The sequence below is a fragment of the Ciconia boyciana genome, chromosome 10, assembly GCF_034638445.1.
Source record: "Ciconia boyciana chromosome 10, ASM3463844v1, whole genome shotgun sequence".
NCBI lineage: Eukaryota > Metazoa > Chordata > Aves > Ciconiiformes > Ciconiidae > Ciconia > Ciconia boyciana.
The window spans coordinates 26,468,444-26,492,706 of NC_132943.1; the positions used below are offsets into that span (position 1 = coordinate 26,468,444).

A 24,263-nucleotide genomic window follows, 5' to 3' on the forward strand; every position below is an offset into this window, starting at 1 on the left:
CCTGTTATTTCCAGCACACAGGACAGAACAGTGAGACACAGGAGCTGCAGATGTCTTGAGTTAGTAGTTCTTATTGACTAGAAACTAGGTCTCCCTGCTTGGTCCCCTGCTTTGTCTTCTGGAATATCTTGCCTACGGCCTCAAAGATGGACAAAACATGAGCCAGAACATGTTAATGCTTGTTTGGTGCCTTTAAGTACCAACATTCTGACTCATCATAATCTGCAATTTTTTATGGCACTGAGACTCCAAGCGGCTCTTATTGCACGCAGTGTGACTACAATATGAAACAGATCCTGCCCCAGATATAGCGGAAGTTGAGGTATAAAAATATGGAGCAACTTGCCCAGAGTGACACAACATATTAGCATCAAAGCTGGGAAGCAAATACCTATGTTCTGAGTGACAGTCCAGTGCCCCATCTCACAGGAGACTGTGCTATCTCTTTGTCAAGTGAAAATGTAGTTAGATTCCCCAACAGGAGAGAGTATGCAAAGTCTTGTATTTTCTACATTTACTTCAGCTAGACTGAAATTTTGAACAGTGATTACTGAAAGCACAGTCTGACGGCAGCCAGTCAATGGACTGAATTTTATGTGGGCCATGTTGCATTATTCTGATCCTTGACTGTCATGTGTTATATGACCAGTCACTCCTACTATAGGGCATTTCTATAATGGATTTCATGACAGCAACTAGAACAGGGAGATATAAGGACTACATGATGATATCTAATCCCTTATGTTTTGTGAAATAAGATATAAAAGAGTTTCACATTACAAAATTTGCCAGGACAATGCAAAGTCACACATTCAGAAAACAAAATTCAGTTCTCTCACACGAAGTCATAGCATCATGGCCCCAGTGGAAATAAGTACTGCAATGATGAAAATTTTAATGGCCAAGAGTAGTTGGCACATAAACCTTAAACCAGACTAATCCTGAGCAGATTATCAACAACTACAAACTCTATGAAGAAAGCGAGCAGTGGATTTTTGCATCCTGTATTTCAGTGCCCAGTCTAACAACGTAAAATTTGGTAATTATTTCATTTTGAAGTATTGGATATTCTGGGCAATTCATATGTTACTGGACAAAAAACAGGCAAGAATGTTTAAAGCTGAAGGCTCAGGAAGATGACATCCCAGAAACCTCAAACAAATTTAAAATATAGAGGTCCATAAAGAGTAACTGAAAATGTGAGTCTCAAGGCCTTATGTTAAGCTGAAAAAATTAAAATAAGAATTTTCTTTGAAATCCATTTAAATGGATGCAGAAGTAGTAGTCTAACTCCACAGAGAATTTCTAGTGTAGGAAGGACTCAACCTGAGGAAAGCAGGCATGTATAAGGAAACAGTTTAGTGTTTCCTACTGGTTGCTTATGCATGGTATCCAAAACGAAGAGGTTTGCTATTATTAAGTAAACATAATATGCCAGGATTTCAGAAATAAATAGAATGATAACAATTTTGCAATCTCTTTGAGTAACATTGACTCTGGTTGTATTTTGCCTGGAAGGGAAAGTTGTCTTGCTATATATAGCAAATTGAGTTGCTCTAGAGCCCAGTGGCTCAAGACATCATTTGAGTGAATTTCCATAAATTTAATTTTGGTTCCATGCTTTTGCTTGTTGTATTATCTACAAGCATCATTATCTAGAATTATCTACTAAAATCAAGTATATTTTCCATCTGATCTTTCACTGAAAGTCATCTTTTTGTTTGTTTGTAGAAAAGTAGTGCCTTGAGAAGGTCATAAAGCCTTGCTCTGCCTGGAGTTTTGTTGCTGTTTTGCTAGCTGGACTTTGTGATCATTAGGTTTAGGCATTCTAAGAATACTGATATAAGAATTTCCTTCTCTACAAAAATATTGAAGATGTAGAAAACTGAAAAAACAAGTTTGGTACTTGTGCGGAAACATCTGTTCATATAGGGTGGCTTTAAGAAGTGTAAATCATCAACGTTTCCAGGGAGTGATCTTCAGGCGCTTTTGGAAGTAAAGTACCATAACAACTACCTGATTAATGAATCATAATAACACAAGAGGAAAAGATAACTTATTTGCAGACTTCTGAGTAAAGAGGCCTCATTTGCTAAAAGCTTTCTGATTCATGTAGCACATAAAAATCAATTATGCAAGCAAGGAAGAATAATCTTGAAATTCAGCTGATGTCCCTTTTTGGACATTATTTCTCTGTATTAAAACTAGAAAGACAACTTGACCATGTAGTTTTTCAACCTAAGACAGACAGGGAAGAGAGCTCCATCACGTCTGGGTCTGGACTGGGTTCCCTCCCAAGGCACTGCTGCGGGCCCCTCTCCAGGGCAGAGCCTCTGCCTCTTCCAGGGGCTGCAGGATCCTGGCCAGGGGAAGCACATGGGGCTGTGCCAGGGCAGCTGCCCTCTCAGCCCCCGTCACTCATCTCTTCCTTGACAACACAAAACATTTCTGCAGCACTTGTTAATTGTGGTGAGACAGGAGAACCCGTACTGACACATCCCTGTGGTCCTTGTATCTCACTTAAAGCCATCAGCAAATTCCCCTGTCATACCAGCCCCCCAGATAACAAGCGATCCTAACAGACAGCTTCAAAAAGAGTACGCTTAAAAGGATTTATTTGTCCTGCTCAGGATTTTCATGTCAGCAAGCAGGAATTTCTTCATGGACTAATGTTTAGAAGTTATTTATAATAAAACTATTCATTAAACCCCTTTCTTAATACAGCTCCTCTGAATAGAATTGCAGGAAACAAAGAATATCAGTGTGTCTACTGCCAGTACTGTTTAGAAACAGCCCTTGGCACAGTAACCAAATACTGAGGAAAAAAAGATAAAGCAAACATTGCAGCATCCCAGTTAGTATTTTTACAATTAACAGTTAAAAATACAATATTGATATAGATAGTTGAACAATTTCAGGGTAAAGGCTTTGCCTGAAGTTTTCTGGAAACTTGGTTTGGTATCAACCATCAGCACAAAGTGGGGGAATGCAGGTATACCCCCCTAAAACTTGAGAAAAACATTACTAAATGCTACCCAGGACTGTTTGGGATAGGATGCTAATGGACATCAAGCAAAAATTCGTAAGGATGAGCTATTGTCAAGACTAGGAAGGTAGTATGCTGAAACTGCACATCTGTCAGCCATAGGCATGCGCCAGAGAGGGGGATGTCAAAAGTGCAATGTGACGGTGGTACCACGACTCCTCCGACTACATGCATGCTCCCACACATTCTCACTGGGAAGGGCTTGGCAATAATTAACAGTATTTGAAAAACATTAAATAGCACCAACTTGAAGACTACTTAGAGGTTTGATTTGCAAACAAGGAAAAGGAAGAAAACTGGATGAGAGAGATCCTATTACACTTCTCTCGAGTTAAGCCTTTTAAGACCTATTCTCATGTGATACAAATTGGCATAATTTGTCCTCAAAGCAGCAACGTGTATGCTTTCATTACCTCTGCAACTGGGTCTGTAACCAAGTATAATATTTCTTAGCATATATGTTTAGAAACTCTGAAATGGTGGAAAAGAATTCTAAAATGTCGTTGATTTTCTACATGCCTGAAGAAATGATCCACAGAAGGGACAGAAGAATTACGGGACTGAGCTGTAACTGATTTCTGGGATTGCTCTGAAGTATAAGCCTAGGATTTCACTTGCTTTTTGTTGATACAGACACGTTACACATTAAAGCAAAACTTACTTGGACACTTGAGATATTTCTATTAGCCTAAGATATACTGAGTATTAGACTAAATCTCTTCAACCACAGCTAAACACTAATTTCTCATATTATATATCCTTATTGGTATTTAATAGGTCATTAGAGTAAGTTCTTCGAATTTTCATTTGTCAAATACAAGAAATGCCAATACTTACTCAAAATACAGAGTGAGGTCTGTTGCCAATATCGATTGCTTTAGAAGCTGCATAAGGTCACTGTAGTCCTTAGAGGACAAGTTAGCAAAGATGTTGTGACCCTATAATGAAAGAGATAAAAGAGGTAAAGGGCTAGCAATCAATATAGGTTTTTAAAAGGTTTTCTAACTCTTCAGTCTACTGTTTCCTGTTACAGAGGCCTTTTCTGATGCATGGCAAAACTACAACAAAATAATAATGTTAATACTGCCGAGATTACATTGGGGTGGAAGAGTTGACGACTGTAATCAAGCACCTGGGATATTTTTGTAAACTCTGCTGAAATTATAGCCTCTTGAGGAAAGATTTACTCTTTGCTCTGACCCTGCACAGACTCAGTTTATGGGCGAAAAAAATATGGATACCTCTCCATCTTTCCTCTTATTAAATGTTTTGGGGAGCAGTGCATTGCAGCTTTTGAGTTGTGCTCCCAATAGATTTATCTGTGCTGCTGCTTGCAGGCACACAAACTGCTGTTAGAGCAAAGACACTAGATCAGTTTTTCATTCAAAACAGCCCATTTGCTCACTCTGCCCATTATTGCGTTGTCTTACAGCATATACGAGCATTGCCTATGCAGGCTAAAGAACCCCAACTTTATGCAGTTTCAAAGCCCTTTGTAGGCCCAATAGGCTACTTTTTAAGGGATCATGGATTAAGAATTTGAAAGGTGCTCCATGGCCAGAATGAAAGGAAGCAAATTACTTAATATTGCTATTTGAGAGCAGGAAGGTCCTTTTGTAACTGAATTTCTGAAAACTGAGAGGGATGGACATCCTATAATTTCTCTATGAAATCCTAGAGACAATAAGCTGAAAGAAACAAAATTAATGGGAAATTCTAAATGTAAGCTTAAGAAGTGGTCTTTGTGATATTAGTAACATATAACTAAATTAACATAAATAAAAGTACTACACTTTTTTTTTCTCTAATCACCTATAGAAATAATGAGGTTCTTGCTGAACAGAGTCTTACTTTGGTGGCATTTAGCACTGTAATGCACACATTCCGTATGCACTGCCATCTACTGCTTAGGAAGATTAAAATACCCTTAAAACCAAGAATTTTCCCGCAACAGGATTGCTATAACCATGATGGTCTGAGGACATAGATGAGTGAAGGTCTGGAGGTAGAGATGGCATTTTTTTAATATATCAGCTAATTGTTGGACTAAAAAAAATAATTTGCCATGCATAAAAGATGGTCTTCTCTGTGACGATGAAATGATTATTTCTTTTCAGCTAAATATTGAGAAGGATTTGAGAATCTAAAGCTTATTTATGAAAAACAATTTTAAAACCAAAGTACTCAGAAGAAAAGAAAGCAAATTTTATCAGGAAAATAGCAGCTCTTACCACAAGGGTAATTTACCAAGTTGTCTGTTATTCTGTAATATTGTTGCCTTTCTGACCTGTTTCATGGTGTATAAAACCATGTCACTACAAAGCTCAAGATCACTTATGCTGAGGTTAGCATGTCAAGAGTAAAGGATAAATAGCTCCTTTGTTCAACATGATAAAAATCTAAAGAAATAATACAATACACTATGATTCCTTCTAGATAGCAAAGACAGACTAGAATATCAACATTAGCGGATAGGATATAATATAATTTCAGCTTATTTGAGAGAGAAGACCGACTGCTCAGCTGGTGAAAATTGGTGTGTCTTTAAGTAGACTGGAGGATCCAAATCTGCATTTATTCCAAACTATGGGGTGTTGTGTTCCATTAGCAAATAGTATCTAGTGGATAAAAATCCCATAGGATTAATTTTCTGGTCTAGAAATGAGGACCTGGAGAAGAAGCTGCCTGAACAATCAAAGGGGAGGACTTGCATTTCAAGTAACATTTTACATCTCTAAAAGAAGCTGGAGTAGATTCCAAGGAAAAAAGTATTTTTTCCTCATAAATTTCTTGATTTTTAAGCTGGAAAAGATAAAGAAAAGCATCTAGACTGACATGAGCTATAAACTTTCACAGGGTTGTCCATGTCTTGAGCCTGTCTTCAGAGAGATGTTCAGTCATTATGAAGATTTCAGGAACTAGAGAAATCACTGTTTCCCAGGAAAGTTTGTTCCAGGGGCTCAACAACCAAAAAAAAACCCCAAACCCCTTCCTTTTTTCCTATTCTGAACCAGTCTGTTTAACTTTCAAATGCTGCTTTTTCTTATGCCTTTCCCTGGTAGTATAAGGAGCCATTTAATTCCTAGTATCACCTTTTAGATAAGCTAGGCTAGGCTAAGCTAAGCAGATTGAGCTGTTTAAATCTCATGCTGGTGCCCTCCTTTCTTATGTCTACTTTTTTAATATAATGTCGAGAAACTGAATGCTAAAGCCACAGTCCCATGACTGATCTCTGCGGCACTGTACACAGAGGTAAAGCCATCAACCCTTTTCCCATTTGCCTGCGATTATGGGACATTCCCAGATGCTCTTCAAAAGTTACTGCAGATCAGCATATGGTCTCCAATTGTGCTGCATGAAAAACGTTTTTGTTTTTACGTATACTGAATGCATTTTGTGCAACAACCTATCCGTGTAAATTAAGAAAGTACATCCATTGTTTTGTAAGGATTGCGTGTCCATCCTTCTACTTTCCTCACTTACTACATCTCTAGGGTAGTGCATGCTGCATACTGTTGCGCATAAGATATTCTAGGCAAGAACTATATCTTTATGCGTATCTGCAAAGCAGCTAGTGTACTTTGGACAGCATGATATTACTGATATTAATTTTTTTAAAAAAATAATTTAGTAAAATTATGCAAAACCATCATAAAAATACTGATTACAGAAAGACTGTCAAATAAATTAAATTGGCCCAGTAAAGGATGACTGTGATACTCTGAATACAACACCTGTGGGGAAAGGCAAGAGCTTGTTTCACCTACCTATAAACCACTGAGCAGGATATATGTAAGACGACTGAGAAAAGCTGACAATATGATTAGGATATGTTCTCCTTGCTTCTAGCTGATTGAGACAAATATAATCTCTGGGCTCTATGATCAGCGTTTGGAGTTGTTTAATTTTGCGCTAGTTGTGACCTTTGTGGTAACCAATAAATAATTCCTAAAGGAGAGGGCATTGAACAGGTACTGTGTGTGGTATTTCCTTTCTCTGGCTGAAACTGCCCAACAGCTTACAGTGAGATTAATAGTAATGCTTTTGTACCTCACTTTGGAGAATCATGACAGCATGATTGAAATGGTGGTGCTCCAAAGTAGCAGAGGTGCCGTAGAGCTGAGCTAAGGCTGATCCGCTCCTGAAACAGAACACGGGGAGTCAACAAATACTGCTCGTCTGCTTACAAAGCAGGTTTCAGAGACAATTTAGTAGCGAAAGCATGCAGCCACACTCTCCCTCTCCGTTCCAGCAACCACACTTGAGACAGTTGACAAGATCAAAATACTAATTTAAAGGCAGATACAAGGCATTTATGTTCCAGACCTTGCTAAATATCACCAGCTAACTAAAGATTTTCCTGGAACTACATGGAATTTTGTAATGCAACTTTCAAAGTGCCTCAGCGATGCAACAGCATGGGTACAGTAAAGACAAACAGTAATGTCCTTGAGCTAGGACTGGCTGTTCTGCTACTACTTTTTATTTTTAATTCTTAATAGATATAACCACAATGGCTTACGATGGGTGATTACAAACTCTTAAAAAAACCCCCAAAACACAACAACAAAAAACCAACTGCAAATGCAGTGAGGTTCTGTCTGTATGTAAAACCATGCACTTAAAAAAAATACTAAGATAAACAAAAAAATATGAGTGAGAGCAGTGAATATAAAAATAAAGTTTGGCATCTCTTTAGAATGTATTTTCTCATTATTTTTATTGGCTAAAACAAAATTAGCTTCAAAATGCACAGAGCAGGTGGGTTTTCTAAGTTTAAAGAACAAAAATCTACAGAATACAATTATAAAATTGCAAAGTGTTGGGAGGTGCAGAGAGTGGGACTGGATTGTCAGAATAGTTACTGTTCACCATCACTTCACTTCTGGGACCCAGCCTAAAGTGACAAGATGGGTTTTCTTTCCAAAGAAATGAGAATAAGAGATTATGGTAGAGACAAACAGAAAGAGTCTCCTAGGAGTATATACTATAAAACTGCACCATACTGATATTTAATTATCAGAAGCAGCTTTATTGGAGAGAAGGATGTCCAGGAAACATCATCCCTAGAGAACGTGGAGTTGAGATATATAACAGAGCCATTTCAGACAACTGTGATATTGCCTCCATCATATACCTCTTGAACTTTCATCACACAGAACAGCAGCATTGAACACTGAAGATAAAATAGGAAAATGTGATGCTTAAATTTATAAGTCAGGTTAGAGGAATAAATCATAGCTGCTGTTATGAAAACTACAGCTTCTGTTTTCAGGGATGTTTTATACATGTGTGGTAATGTTTGTCTTTTGTTGAATGTCTTCAGCAATTTCTTTATGGAGTCATAAAATGGTAGCCGCCTCTTTGTACTCTGTTGTCAAACAACAAGTATAAGTGATAGCAGTCTAATGCTGAAACCTCTACCTTTAATTCAGCCATCCCTTGCACAAGAGATATGTTGTGTAATGTTACAGTGGAGAAGTGGTTAACTTAATCAGAGCCTAAAACGGTCAGGATGTAAATCTTACACCTCGTTTTTGTAAATTAGGAACATAAACATCAATCAGCTGAGATTCCTTCCCATTTGTCTCGTCTTTTTTGATTCTCTTCAAGATTCAGCTGCAAAAAGGCATCTAGCATGCTTGGTAACCTTTGCACCATGAGCTCTGTCTTTTGAGCACTACAATTGATTTTCCTTGCTATGGTGATTGAAGATCCAGACGGTGTTGTTTCATCGAGACTGTACAGCAACACCAATAGCTCAGGAGATGGCAGCTTAGCGAATATCAGAAACATCAGTTTGAGTGATGTTCACCGAGACAACTGGCCCCCAGAAATGCAGCAGCCCGTGCACGCACAGATTGCAGCAGAGTATTTTTGCAAAAGGTAGGACAAAACAGGCTAATACAACATCACACTGTCTTTCAAATATCTTTGGACAACCATCTGACCACTTCCCCGTCACGCTGGAGAATTAGCAGTAATGCAGAACAGACAAAGTTGCAAACGCATGCTGGGATCTGCAGGATGAGAGAGCCTCAAGGTCTCATATTCTGACTGTAGAGGACCTGGGGAGTTAAGAAAACAACGTGGGATTTGGAGGAGTGTCAGTGTCTGACAGCTTTATTTCACAGCTTGGCCAGGATGTTGTCAGGGAACATTTCCTGTTGTCCCCCCCCCGTTGTCAGGGAACACAGATTTTGGAAACAATTTGACCTTTGTCAAGAGAGTTCCATTACCACCACAGTAAGATGTACTGTCAAACCTTCCACAAACCTGCTTCTACCTCACTAATGTGTCTGAGGACAGCAGCCTGGACAGTAAAAACATATGCAAGTCAGGGCTGCTGAATCAGGTCCTAAGCACTTTGAATAGAATAAAATTCATTTTTAGAATTGAAAACAGTCTGGAGAGCAAGATTTCACATAGGTGATGTAAGAATCTGCCTTCAAGATCCAGCTTCGTGTTCTGGTGGGTACTGACCATTTCTGGGGGTGGCCAGCCCGCCCCTACCCACTGCAGCATGTCTCCAAACGGGCTCTGTGTGCTCTGGTGTGTGGGGCAGGCCAGGGAGGAGGCATTTCCACGCACCAGGGACCCTGTGTGCTCCACAGCTGACAGGTATGTGGGGAGGCAACTACTCCAGCCACCCGCTGTGGACGAGATGCATCTGAGCTCCAGCATGATGGCAACGATTTCATACTTCATAAGCTAGGAATTACTGTATGTATGCTTGCCTATATGTTTGTGAAAGTTTTTGTGAAAGCATGATTTCAGTTTTACCTATTTTCTTCTTAAGAGTTGAACAAGGTTTTGCTTAACATCATGCATTCCAGCCAGCAAGAACAACCCAGACAGTTTCAGTGTTTCCTCAGTTGAATACCAGAATCAATAATACCTCAGCCTGAAAAGAACATCAGGTTTTAGCACCACATTTCAATATGCGGTGTCAGTGCACAAGGGGTAACCCAATCAACAGCCTGATACAAAGGACAAGCCAGCAATTACCCAAAAGAACAGAGAATGATAAAGATGGATAGTCCCTCACTACATACAATAAGAAGAATACGTGGCCTTGGCCTAGGAGGCCTGAAATTAATGCTTCATTCTTTATCCTGGTCACCTTTTGCTCTTCTGTGGAAGAAAAACAAATTAAAGTAATAAGAATTAGAAAACTTACTTGGCTTGGAAGGCATTGTTGGTTCCCCTGTGGTCAAGGTCGTGACATAAGCATCCCACAATCAAAGCTAAAATTTCAATTTCAGTCAGAATCTCCTGAAATCCTGCAGTCTGAGAGCAGAAAAAAAATAGCAGCTGTAACTATCAGTAGCAGAAGGGATAAGTAATGTTAGTCCATCGAGCAACAGTCAACTTTGTTTTGATACCATAAGCGTTTCAGTAAGGAGAAGATAAATGCTTTATTGTCATATTATATTCCCTGCTGTATGTTAGATGGTTAGCAGAATAGATAACGTCCTTGGAGTGATCTGTTATTATCTCTCTGCTGCATTTCCGGCATGCCATTTCTCCACTACCCAGAAGGCACTAAAGGCAAAAAGAGCTGAAAACAAACAATAACTACACACTAAGACAGGAACTGGAATTTCATATCAGAGAAATACAAAACAAAATTGATTCCATTTTTAAATTATTGTTCAGAGAAGTACTTAGATTTCTTCAATTCTGAGGTGACCATCTTAGTCAATCCCTACTGTTAGAGATAGCTGAGATGTTAAATCAAAAGACCTATAAAAGAAGCCAGCTAAAATATACTCTATGGAACTGTTACGAACTATTAAGAGATTTGTTATCTAGGACACATGAAATGAAGCGGCATGATTTAAAGAGGAATTGTCTCAAATGGCATATTTCTGCTGCAGACACCCACTTGAATTTGGGAGAGAATTTTGAAAACTGATGTATTGAAATTCCCCACAAGCAGCTCAGACCAGATACACCCGTGTGAATGGGGGAGCTGATGCTAGAAACATTTTTTTTGCCGCTATACTTGTCCTCGTGGATACTTGCCATAGCAGTTTTCCTGCCTGAACTGCCTCATGTCAGAAAAGAAATACTACTGTTACTGCTAACCTCAAGCATCCTGAACAGATCCTGTCTGGAGAAGGTGCTGGAGCCTGCGTGGGACACCACCTCTCCAGTACCCATCACAGAAACAACCTGGTTCTTCAACTCGTCAGAAGCATAACGGCATATTGCCTGCAAAAATGACTGGCTGAGCTGGAAAATCATAACGCTTTTCTTTCCACAGTGCCGGTCTCCAACAACACTCCTCAATTAGCCACACTATCTAGTTAGTATGAAAGGAAATTATATAAAAGGAATATAATATACATTTATATTGGAGGACCAAACTAAGGCTGAACACTAATATTGTGTAAGAAACCCTGAATTCCATTGATTTTCAATGGGGCATAATTTCACCCACTGGCAAGAAGAGGGTTAAGTGATACAAAGACAGTGAATATCAGTGGGACGTGATGTCCTTACCTGGTAGGAACTTACAGCCCACTCAGAAATGCCGGCCAATTGCTGCAATACCATGTGAAAACTCTGCTACTCACCCTGAAGACCACAAATTCTATTTAAAGAAATGCACATTCAAATCCAAATAGCCTCTGTTTTCATAGTCTGAAATGTGGCCGCAGTTAATATTTAGGCAGTACAGGGAGCCAGGCTCCCCCAGGTGCTCAGGAATGCATTTCAGTGGGAATTGAAGAAGTGCAGGACTTGCTACAAAAGCTTTGTAATTATGCTCATTTACATATCAGAAAAGATGATCAAATATGAGGAAAAAAGATTCCTTTCGTGTAGAATCCACTGGTGTACAGAGTAACTTGAATATTATGAAAGAGATTCTCCTGATTTCTAGTGGCATTGCTTTTTTTAGCTTCAGTAACAGCTACCCAGGCAGAGGAAATTCTCTAAAAAATAGTGGTTTCTCTTTTTATTTTTTTAAACATTACTCTTATATAACAAGTAATAATCAAGGTCTATTTTTTAAAAAGGGAGTAAAAAATAGGTTTGTAACTGACAACATACCACGTGTCAAGTTTCAATCTAGAGAAAACGTTCATGGCTAAGTTAGAACAACTTAACATAGAAGTTTTATAATATAAAATTGATGCTGTAATAAATGTTCTTTAGCATAACACAAGCTTTGATTAAACTCAAGGATTCAACCTGTATTACAAATGCAGGAAAGCCAATTAAGGAATTTATTAACAGTAGCAATATCTCAAAAATAAATGCAACATTTTATTTAATCAAAAGTCTTGTAATTGAATATATGAGAGAAATATAGCATATTTCACTTAATAAAAAACATTTACTTTACAACAATGTTACAGTGAGGGGATATCTGCTTTGAACATAATACAAGAAAACAGAGGATTACATTTCCCCATTTTTTGAATTTACACAGAGAGAAAAAATACATGGCTATAGACGATGGTGCAGTAAAATTTATTTTCACCAGAAAAGGAATGACCCATAACTCATGAGTGGCAGTGTCTCCAGTGAGTTATGGAGGTCATTCTTTCATGTGAGGAACTGAATTGTATTCATTATAACTTGCCCTACATTTATATGTTTTGTTATTAGCACACCAGGTGGGATTTTAATTTTGTATTGCTTACTTGTTCATTTTTACTTTTTGAAATAAGTATCAGTACGAACTGTATTAGGCAAAGGCATTGATAATGAAGCCTGGGCTTGATCCTGCGGTTTACTCTTGTGTGACGTCCTTAACTCATATGAGCAGTGCAAAGCTTTAGTGCTTTGTCTTCAGAATATTTGGGCGAGTCTGAAATACAGAAGTATGGCTTGCAGGGCTGGGCTTATAATTGTTCAGTGTCTAACTGGAGAGAGAAAATACGTACTTAGATATACAGGAACATACCTTAGATATGCAGAAGGCTGACTCAGCAGTGAAACAACTGGTTTAAGCTTTGTTGGATTTCTGTTGTTTGGCTTGTTCAACCCAGCTGAATTTTTGTTCCGCATTCAGTGGGAGCACGGTTGGGCCATTACAGGCTACCGCATTACAGATTAGACATTACTATGCTATGGTAAGTCCTACCTGAAAATGCCCTAAAATAGACCTACTGATTTATATTTGTGGTGCAGTCAATATTGCTGACTGTCATGGAGAAATCAGGAATAGGGTGGAACAGCTCCACAAAGCAGTGCCTTCTTAACCATCAGAGCCCCTCTCCGAAGGCCAAAGAATTTTCCCCTTTCTGCAGGTGAAAAAAACAAGGCATGAACTAACTCGGATGGTTTCTCCAAGACAAATGCAGTAAGAGCAAGCCTTGTGCTATTACTAGTTTCTTGACTCTCTCTTTTGTGTCTTTTTTCACAAGGTCAGTCCTCCTACGTCTGGAAGGGAGAGCAGCCCAAGAGGATCATACACCTGAACTTATTCTGTTCTCAGCCAGAGACCAGCGAAGCGGGGTGGGATGCACGGTGAGTCCAATGCCGTGGGCATGCACGTCCAGCCCTGCACATGGAATTGCTTGTTCGGTTTATTACCAGGAGCGTGGGCAATGAAATGAACTTGACTTGAAAATCCGAGATCACCTCCCACAGACAGTTGCGTCCCCGTGCTGACTACTAAAAGGATCCTGAAATTATGCTTTGAGAACCACGGTCAAAGCAGCTTATGGTTGAGACCTCGCAGGCTTGCTGGTGGCTGTTGAAGCGGCAGGGATCTGCTTTCTCCCTGCTGGCTGCCAACGTAGTCACTGCTAGCTGAGATGGAGATGCCTGGTGGGAGGGAGCGTTTCCCACCGCAAGAGCAGCCTGCCGAAAACCTGGCCTCGGAGCTCCACCTAGAGGTCCTCACGGGTGAGGTTTAAGGGCTCCGCACCCCCGGGCAGCATTTGGCAGAAATTAATGTAATTCCCAGCTGAACGGCGCTGCCTGACTTTGCCGTTACTCCTCAGGGTAAAAAGCTTTTCATTTTTCTATAACTTAAAAAAAAAGGCATGCCAAGTTTATACAACCTTAAAAACGACATTTGCCCACACATTACCATGAGATTTCATTAGAGATCCTCAGAAAGTGCCTGCTGAAACAACCTTAATTCTGCTCAGCTGAACAGCCTCACACCCAGAAGAGGTGACCTTTCTCTTTCGTTGAACGTCTCCATTTCCTTTGTCTCACGGCGTACGGTACAACTTTGCTACGCCTCTGTAAGCTCTCACAGAAACAAACCCACATAGCTGGGGCAGACCTAGCACTATACCTACATCTACCTGCTAGGGGACGTCATACTCTGTTTTTCTCGCCCGACACACACAGTTGTGCCACAGAGACAAGGCCAAACGAAGTAGGAAGCTGGGAACCCACGCACAAGACAGCTGTGTCCTGTGAGCAGGTAACAGGCCACAGACTGTCGCAAGTCCACGTTAACACGGCGCTGACCTGTGCTGCGAATGGCACAGGCTGTGGAGTCTCCACCTCTATGGACAGGGTCCACACTCTAGCCACACCACAGAGACCGGCCGGCAATGAGAACATAAACATTCAGTGATTAAAAATTAGGGAACAAGCACGTGATATCCCAGATAAATAAATACTTGCAGAAGTACTATTATGACCACTTTAAGGTTCACAATAGATGACTCCGGCCATTAAAACTGAACATGAAGAAAAAATGGAAAAACTTGAATTCTTATTTTTATCTGGAGAGAAGGCAAACCCAAAATGTGAAGTACAGCGGAAAGTGTTGTGTGCACACAGACATGTTGCTTCTCTTTGCCATATTAACCAGAATATTAAACGTCCAGGACGACCAAGCTTTTTATTGATACATAGACAAGACTTAACTAGCCAAACATGGATTATTTCATGCAGTGAGGTTGCTGTGGGGTAGGGAGAGCAAGCAAGTAAGAGCAGTGGTACTTTCAACAGAATTTACTTGTATGCTGAGAGGAGTTACAGGTACTGATGGAGATACGTGATAATAAAACCCAGAAGTGTTACAGTGTCCAATAGAGACACAAGATTCACTTAGATTGCTATGTTGGAAGATAATCTTAAAATGTTTTAAGGCAATGCCTTCTAAAACTTTTTAGATAAAGCTGGATAAGAAGGTAATAAATATCAACATAATAAATACTACTGGGATTCTAATCTTCCTTGATTTTGTACCTCCCAATTTAAGAGTCTGAAATAAATATCAAATCAAAGAGTTCCAAAAGAAAAACATTTTTGTAAGATCAAGATATGTAATAACAAGCTCACTCCAAGACTGCCATCTGTTTCCAGCCACTTTAATGTGCCTGTGATATCACTGTCACTAAAACACTATAAGGTTTTGCCAAGTATGTGCCGCCTTAAGTTGAATAACCTAATTCTGCGTGCATTTCTATTGGAAATGAATGAGTATCATAATAACTAGAAAAGAAATCAAATGTTGGAAAATGTTTAGACAGGTACGGCAACATGGCAATAAAAGCTCTTATGCGACTGTGTCTGTAGCTGGATACTTACAGTTAACATGGCAAACATTAGCTGGCAGACGTTGAAAGCATGCCTCCAGTTGTGATACAAAACCATTCGATAATTCTTCCTAACTGTCAAAAGCCACCTACACAGCGTCTGAAAAGAAAAGTACAAATTGTATCAGGGCTACTAAAAGTGTACAAATGGACAGAGCAGTGCCAAGACAAAAGCGGCAGATACCTCTGCAGCGCAGATGGTTACCTCGTAGTCAATTTTAAATTTCTGAACCATTCCAAGTTCCATGAACATCCGCAGGGCTGCAGTAATCATGGCATCCACATCAAGCGAGAAGTCATCAAAATGGATATCATCAATGCCAAGCTCTGACACCAGAGGGATGTTTGCTGCCTGAAAATGCCAAAGGGAAAGGGAAACTTCTGATTCAAAACTTGGGTCTTTTTTTCTGTGTCACTCTTACAAGAAGCCATCCATACATCAGTTCTGACCTGCCAATATGTCCTCTGCTTGATTTGAATGCCGAGCAATAAAAGTCTTCATCTGAGAAATACAAACATGTCAAGCTAACAGAGCGGGGAAACAGCGGGAAGGAGAAGAACCTGGTATGAGCAGGAAATACGCTCACCATCCCAACTGGAGCCCATATACAGCATTTAGATTGTGAGATCTGACCGCTTTACAGCTACTGCAGTAACACAATATATTCCAATGCAAATTACAATGCTGTAATGCAAGAAACATCTGGACAGCCAGCAGCTGTGAATTTTAATTGCTAGCATTCAGAAATGCAATGTAAATATACTGCTCTGCAGAATTTCTTCATCCAAATGTCTTTGCATTCATAAGCATACAAGTGCCCTTTGCTTTACACTGTTTGCTACACATTCATAGAACCAAAAGAGTAATACAAGAAATGTCTAGCAGAAGTACTTTTCAAAGTAAAATAAAAATAATTTTCAACATGCTGATTATGTAGTAAGTCAATAAACAAGAGCAAAAGCCTTACATTTTGCTTTGTCCATGTAACAGCAGACTTTTGTTCTGTCTGTAAGAGAGGAATGAGCTTTCCATGCACACAAAACCATAAGAATGAGTGTGCAGGACTAGCTAATGCATACAGTTGTGCGCACAGATGTGTTGTGGCTGGCCCAGTGGCAGCACCCGCAGGAGCCAGGCGGAGGTGCTGACAACCCTCACGGGCTTGTTTGCCCTTCCTTACGCCCCTTTGGACTTGCCACTCGTCTCCCTAGAGAGGGCAGGTGGAGGAGGCTGCACTTGCTGAAGGAGCATCTGTTCCCCGGCTCCCGCAGTGAGAAGGTGATGGGTCAGGTAGAAACCTCACAAAGGGGCTGGATCCAGCCCACAGGCCATGAGCTGGACCATGCTGAATTAGTTAAAATCGCATGGACTCAGCTGGTGTGGCACATCCAACTACGCACTTGCATAAAATACCGGTTTGTTCATGCAACTGTAAGTTCACCTTCACAGTTACAGCTTCTATGTGACCACCTTATGGTTTCCTTTTTGAAAACTTGTGTTTTGAAGTACTGCACCCTAACTACAAAAAGTTATTGAGATGTAAAAAGCTTCTTCTAGCCAAAGGGAAAGTGCCACCTCAATAATTACGTTATGCAGAGATTAAGCTGGTTTAGCTATACAACATAAGAGAAGATGGTGTAAACTTGCCATAAAATAGTATTAACATTGCAGTGTTAACTTACTTGCTAGCTAGAAGAAAAGTCTTTTCAGTTCAGCACCCAGTAAAGCATGCCAATACCACAAAAAGTCATGGCATTACCCAGTGAGGTTAACTGACATCAGAAATACAACAAACCCACCAAGTCAAGTGTCATCCCAGGGCACAGCTGAAGAATCTCTGGAGCGTGCAGGCAGAGATGTAAGCTTGTTAACTGCATACTTAGCCTGCTAGTGTACTTATCCAGGTTGAATCAATTCAGCATCTTTTTTTTAATAATTATCGAAACACTCGAAATACTTCTAGATGATCCCAACAGGAGTTAGACCTTAACACCCTTAAAGATCTGGCTGAAAAGCTATATATTTACTTCTGAGATAAAGAAAGAAAGAAAATACGGTTAGGTGTGAAACAGGAACGCTGCCCCAGAGACTGTGCTGTCCAGACCTTCGGTGGTCTTACAAAAATTGTGACTTTTTTATCGTTCAGTTATTCTTCAGAGCTTTGGGGATACTCAAGATGCATACTAATATTTATTCTATGGATACACTCATTGCATAGTAAATACACTCTCTATAAAATGTCTCCGAGGGAAGAAACACATTTGTCCTTCTTTCTTCCTTGTTCCTTAGGAGTTTAAATAACAAAGATGCTGAAACAGAAGCACTTGATTGTAAATAGACCTACTTGAAATTGTTTTATCAAAACTATCTTTACAAACCTACTACTGCCTTTTCATTAACTTTGAAGTGGGCTCTGATTAAAATTTTCAGGGTTTTTGTCCTCTTAAAGGAAAACAGATATTTTCCTTGCTATTTTTTACTGGAAACAAACACTTTTACCAGCCTGTTACAATTCAAGGGAGAACACTTGAAGCAGTTACTCAACTACAATTGTTTTCCCCTTTGTCAAACAGTAGAGAAATAACAATATATTCCAAATCTATTACAAACTGAACAACAGGATATTAACAAAGCAAGTCAAAAACAATTTCTTCCCACGTCAGTCTGAAACTTTTAAATATTTATGAGGTTTTACATTCCTAAATTTAACAGGAGTGCCATAATCCAAAATAACTGCTGAATTAATAGCCAGGAAATAACATTTGTATAAAAGAACCATTTGCTTTACAACAGCAATAAAGGAAACAACAGAATTATGAGTGTTGAGACTAATTTGAATAATGTTAAAAAATGATATGTTGTGGGGCTGCAGCAATATTCTGGCTGCACCTGGCATTGTCTGTCCTCAGCTTCTTATGTTGGAAATGCAGCAGTCCAGGGTTTATAGGAGAGCAGTCATTAAAACTTCATTTTTTTAATTACAAAGATATAAAAAATATTCATAATGCAGAATATTAAAACATATCCATCCCTGAAATTTTGCTGCACTGCAGGACAAATTCCAGTGGATTTCTTAAAATAAACAGCAATAACAACACTCTTTTCCAGGAAAACAGAGGGGATGAAAGTACCATGACAATAAGAGGAAGGGGCAGGCAATTAAAGTTCAAGTTACAGTGAAATTATTTTTTAAAGCACCCCAGTGATTTAGAATCACTTAAAAGGCTTGCTTTCTTTTGAATGTTTTGAAGTTCAATTTCCCCTTTCTAAAAACAATTAAGAACATTATACTCTGAAGTCATTTTACCCTGCGGAACAAGCAGTTTCAATGCTCTTCATCCTTGAGAAAAATTTGCATGACTCTTCTATGAGCTTATGGTAAATTAAAGCCGGACGTGCCTCCTCTGGTCACATCTCCATACCCCTTGGCACTAAAGTAAAAATTTGTCTTAAAAGGAACCATGACCACAAGTTGGGCTTAACACATGGAAGGCAACTGGTCTTGCCTAATAAAGTACAAACTCAGCAGTTACCAGACTGGGAAACTATAACCACGTGTGGACAGCTTGAAAAACAGGATGTCACGCTCCCAAATGAGAGCATAAAGACAAGGTCTGTGGCTACCCCATACTCAGATGAGCATGGGATGGGGCGTGATGGGTACAAGAAGGAGGAAAAGCGCCTTTGTATTCAATTCAGGACTGGAGACAGATTCTCCTTTCCTCATTGCTCTTTGCTATCACGTAAATCGCTTCACAGCCTGCTTGGTGTATGTGAACAGCTAGGAGACGAGCGACTGGTTGAGCCTTACCTTACATCAGCCATCGCCAAAGGGCCATATGTCATTAATGACCATCGTACTTCCAAATAGGTGGAACACCAAAGTGGCCTCTACCAACAATAAAGTCCCAATTCTGGCCACTATAAAAGACAGCCCATGGGAATAGAAAAATAATGTTTCTGGTTCAGTATTAATAAGCCTTTGGGCTGCTGTGGATAAACTAAACCTAAGAAGGAAAACTTTAGGAAACTAAAGAGTCAAAGTTCTAGGGAAATTTTGAAAGGCTAAATACTTGAAATAAAAGCTACTATTTGATGCTTACACCTTAGTGCTGCTGAAGACAACTATTTCACACTTTTAGAAGTATGTATAAAACACATGCTGTATAAAATGGTTTATTTATATTGTTAGCATACAACTAGATAAGAATAAAGATAAGTATTCATTCATACTCATTTTCTCTTCTGGGCAGCATGTGCTCGTGTGTAAATGTATGTCAGAAAAATGCAGTATAATATGCACACACATATACACAGAACATTTTACAACATTCCCACTGTAAGGGCTGAATGAAGTGATTGCAATCAGTCAACATGAGCAAAAGGGGAGACTTCTGCTGCTTTTACTGAACATATTTCCGGAACGAGAGAGAGGTTTTACATTCAGCTTGGTTAACGTTACTGCAAATTGCTTTCCTTTTAATCCTACTTTCAGTTTCTGTCATACACCACACTAGTACCTTCATAAAGGCCAATGGCTGCTGTTGAGAAAACATATGCAAAGCATACCATTAAATGCCCTCTTACAAATTAAATTTAAATCAGTTTATGTTTATAAATATTAAAAGAATGATCCCTTAGAGATGGGTGAAAGGAAAGGGGGCAAGCTTCCTGTCCTGAGTAACTTGTAAGTGTGATAGCTGCTATAAGCTCATGATAGGTGTCTTGCTATTTTAGGATCTGGAAACACATTACCAGCCCTTCCAAACAGGGAAGAAACTTTACAGATTTCCCTAATGATCCACACAGTTTTACAAACCAAAGTTCCTGTGCGAGTTGGAAGTCTAGTTTTCAGTATGTGACAGCTATACTAAGCTAAAATCTTCTCATTCCAGCTAGTTGGATGCACTGCCAGTGGAGACCAGCAGACAGGTCACATGCTGTCAGCAAAAAAAAAAAAAGGTCAGAGGGAGATAACTCCTTATGTAGAGAAAAACTGTATCGTGTCAGGAACAAATATGAAATAGCAATTTGGATATTTAATAATCTCCTATAGCAGAATTTGGTTATGAGACAGTCTGGGTCAGTGGTGGAGAGAGGGCAGTTTCAAGGTGGTGATTACATTTTGTCTCATCTTACCACAATCCTCGTATTCCATCCTTATTTCCTACAAGTTGGCACACACTGATAGGCTGCTTAAGGAGTTTCTTAAACAGAAGACACCTACAGCTCAAGGGTCTGATTGTAATAACTTGATTCAGCATTACATGTTATATGAAAACACAGTTTTTGATCCCATTTGATACTAAGAACACAGGACAAAATATCATTCCACAGATCGACAGGGAAGGCTTACTAAATAATTTTGCACCAACTCCTCTAATAGCATATTCTTCATGATCTTATATGTCCATATTTGATAGTGTGATAAAATCAGATATCAGGAAACTGGCAAGTTCTTCAGAAAGCATTCTTTCTCCTTGTAAAACGTTCACTGCCATGGAAGCAGTCCAGCTAAACACAGAAAACACTGGACCGAAATCCTACTTTGCTGTGTCAGCTTAAACCCTCTGTACTTCAGTTTTACTGCGTGTGTGGATAAGACATCAGTGCTTATTATGCAAGGAAAGCATTTTGAAACCTACTAATAAGTATATCAGTATGGCTTTATTAAAAAAAAAAAAGCACATTCTGCCATTTGGTATGCTCAGCTTCTTTCCCATGCGATACCAGAACTATTTTGTAACAATAACTTCCACTACTGAATACAGTCCGCTTTTTATACAGCCCTAGGGACAATTACATGTGGAATGGTTAGCAAGTTTTCCTAATCAGAAAATACTGCCAGACTGATGGAGAAAAAGTAACAAGAAACTTGAGTATATATAACACATATAAAGATATCCCATTAAATATACGTCCCAATATAGCAAAAGAATGGCAAAACAATATGGTATGCCTCTTAACTCCCAGGGCACTGTCAGAGTCAGGAGTCCATGTACTATGATTTCAATAGCGGGCCGGGACCTGACCTCATTTATACTCTATAGTGAAACTGGAGCTTCAGACATGACATCCACAAAAAGTAAGACTACCCTTTCAAGTATCTCTTCACCTAGAATCTCTCTCAGAAGGTTAGAAACTGAAAAACCTTAAAGGCTGATCATCAAAACCTGCACAGAAAGCATCAAAATGGAGAATATTTAAATGCGATGCCTTCTTTATCTCTCACTTAATCTTCTATCAAGCCATATTGGAGACAGTATTTTCTGATGGCAAAGATTTTTATTTGTAAAGGGTTCTTTTCATGTATAAAGGCCTCTAAAATACTTGCTTATATTTATAGCTGCAGGCACCTTTTAAAATGTATCTTTATAGTCAGTTATTAGCGGTAGTGGACAAATTTTGCACTTCTTCATAACCATGGAAGACCAAAGCCACATTTCTTACTCTCTCCAAAGGGGAAAGAATCATGTTTCAGCTCAGGGATGTTTTAATGCCCAGAGCAACCCGGCTTTTAAAGGCCTCCATCTGTTACTGCAGACTGCGGATGGCATCTCTCTGCCCTTCATAATGCTGAGTTAGCACCTCTTTTCCAATGATTCCAATGACCAACCGCAGCAGAAGCAGGACAGCGGCATTTAAAGGGAATTTGATCATGTTTACAGTAAAGGGGAGTGGGTGTGGAAGAGACTTAAAGTATGCATGTGTATGATCCTCTGGATTTTGATTCTAATGATTTTTTTAACATGACTATCACAGCAGCATCGCTGCTGCCTTAGGGAGTGAAATTGCCCACAATCACAGAATCAATTAGGTTGGAATGGAGCTCTTTAGACCAGCCAGTCCAATGCTGCTGCTCAAGTAGGGTCAAAAATCCCCAACTTTATTTGCCCTTCAACAACTTTCACCAAATTCCAATTCTCTGAATGAGATCACTATATGAAGGGATACTCCAATAACCACAACTGGTGACTGGAATGAGATAGGGGTGGGGCTTTGGACTCATCTGAAGGCAGCTGGATGAAAACCTAAGATACGGAGACGTCACGCTGCCACATAAACATGCTTTGCTACCGTCAGGTCTACCAGACTCCCTGCTTCTGTGTGCCAGACTCTGTGAATGTTTTATCCAACAACTGTTTAGATGTAAAAGACATCAACAGTCCCTGGAACAGCATTTATGTATTTTAAACCTCTTCAGAGTAACCCAGCAGATAAGCAGAGGGCTGCAACTGTGAAATCAAATGCCTGAGCTCTGCCCAAAGTCCCACAGTAGGTGTCTGGGCCCTTTCCTGGAAAAGGTCATTCATTGCTTTAGTCAAAGTTTCACATCTGTAAACCGAGAATAATGCTGCTCTTGCATCTAGCTTCAAAATCTGCAGCTGAAGCACGTATATGTGGTGCATACTGCTTCATCCTCAACTGGCAAATTAACAGCGTAACATGTAATTTAGATATGAAATGTGGAACAAAGAAAGTTGCATTTAGTCTTGTTTCAAAAAGTTATATTTGGTTTGACCATTTACCAAACATAAATATTGCTTAGTATGAACACTGGTATTTGCTTTAATTAAAAGAGAAACTTCATAGCATTAAGAAAGCTATTTATTCTGCTCCTTCTATTAGAACAAGAAAAGCAGCCATTAAGCAATATATCACTATCAAATATAGTATTTAGGAAATTTTTCTATTATCACGCATTGTGGGCTTAGGACAAAAATATGGTACTTACTTTCTGGTTTTGGTATATGTGCTATATGTGCCTGAGAAAAGGATTTGTCGTCTTATAATTTTATTTTTACTAGGGCAAGGGAAGATATGTCATTGCAGCATTACACGTGCTATTTCCAAAGGTAAGCCCAGAATTATAGCTAAAAAGCTGAAAGTATTTTGAATGTTTCTGATCAGTCAATCAATCCTGTCTGAACACGACGCTTTCTGAAATTGGGACCCATCAAAAGGAATAATAAATTTCAGAGATAAAAATATTACATTTTAAATTTTGTTACAAACTATAATAGAAAAGACACAAAATACATTATTTATGTTGCTAAAAATCCGTCCTTGATGTTAAAGTTGTTTCCTAGTACACAGAAACAAAATATATGGCAGCCTATAAAAGGAACAAGAAATTTCTATTTTAAAAGAACAGAGACATAAAATAAAAGCAATTAATGGTCTGAGCATCTATTATTCTTAAGGCCAAAGTCCATAACCACAGCAGCCTAGGACGAGTTTTACAGGGCATGCACATTCGACACAATGATCTCCCGAGGCGTGCAGGGGAGTGTTCACGTCCTTTTGGCTTATGGTGATTAGGAAATAACCAGTGTGTCACATACTACAGGCTAGCAACTGTCAACTTTTTATGACCACTGGTACAGATGAGAAGCTCATACAAAAGGGTCTATTCACTCTCCATCCCAGAATTTGAAACAAACACAAGCAGCAAACCTAGGGCAAGTATTTCTCAGTGATACAAAAGTGTCAGGAATGCAGGCTGCCATTTCCCACAACAGCCTTACTTGATTTTGGTAGGCAGAGTGTCAGCTTTGTTGCTCCCATGAAGAGCAGAATAGGTAATGCAGACTGACCCCCTCATACCCATAAATTTGGGAGGGTGAGGGAAGAGGGATACAAGGTAGCCTTCTCCTCTGCAAGACTACCTAGGAAGGGGAGGGAAGGCTCT

General features: G+C 39.4%; 1 protein-coding gene across 1 annotated transcript in view; it reads right to left on the bottom strand.

Annotated features, from left to right (window-relative positions):
- Nucleotides 1-24,263, bottom strand: part of PDE11A (phosphodiesterase 11A) — a 138,147-nt gene that overhangs the window by 22,513 nt on the left and 91,371 nt on the right. The window contains exons 11-15 of the mRNA XM_072874404.1: nucleotides 15,776-15,922; nucleotides 15,563-15,670; nucleotides 10,227-10,336; nucleotides 7,097-7,187; nucleotides 3,884-3,984 (exon numbers count right to left, since the gene is read on the bottom strand). Of these exons, the coding sequence (XP_072730505.1) occupies nucleotides 3,884-3,984; nucleotides 7,097-7,187; nucleotides 10,227-10,336; nucleotides 15,563-15,670; nucleotides 15,776-15,922 (557 nt within the window). The remainder of the gene's footprint in view (nucleotides 1-3,883; nucleotides 3,985-7,096; nucleotides 7,188-10,226; nucleotides 10,337-15,562; nucleotides 15,671-15,775; nucleotides 15,923-24,263) is intronic.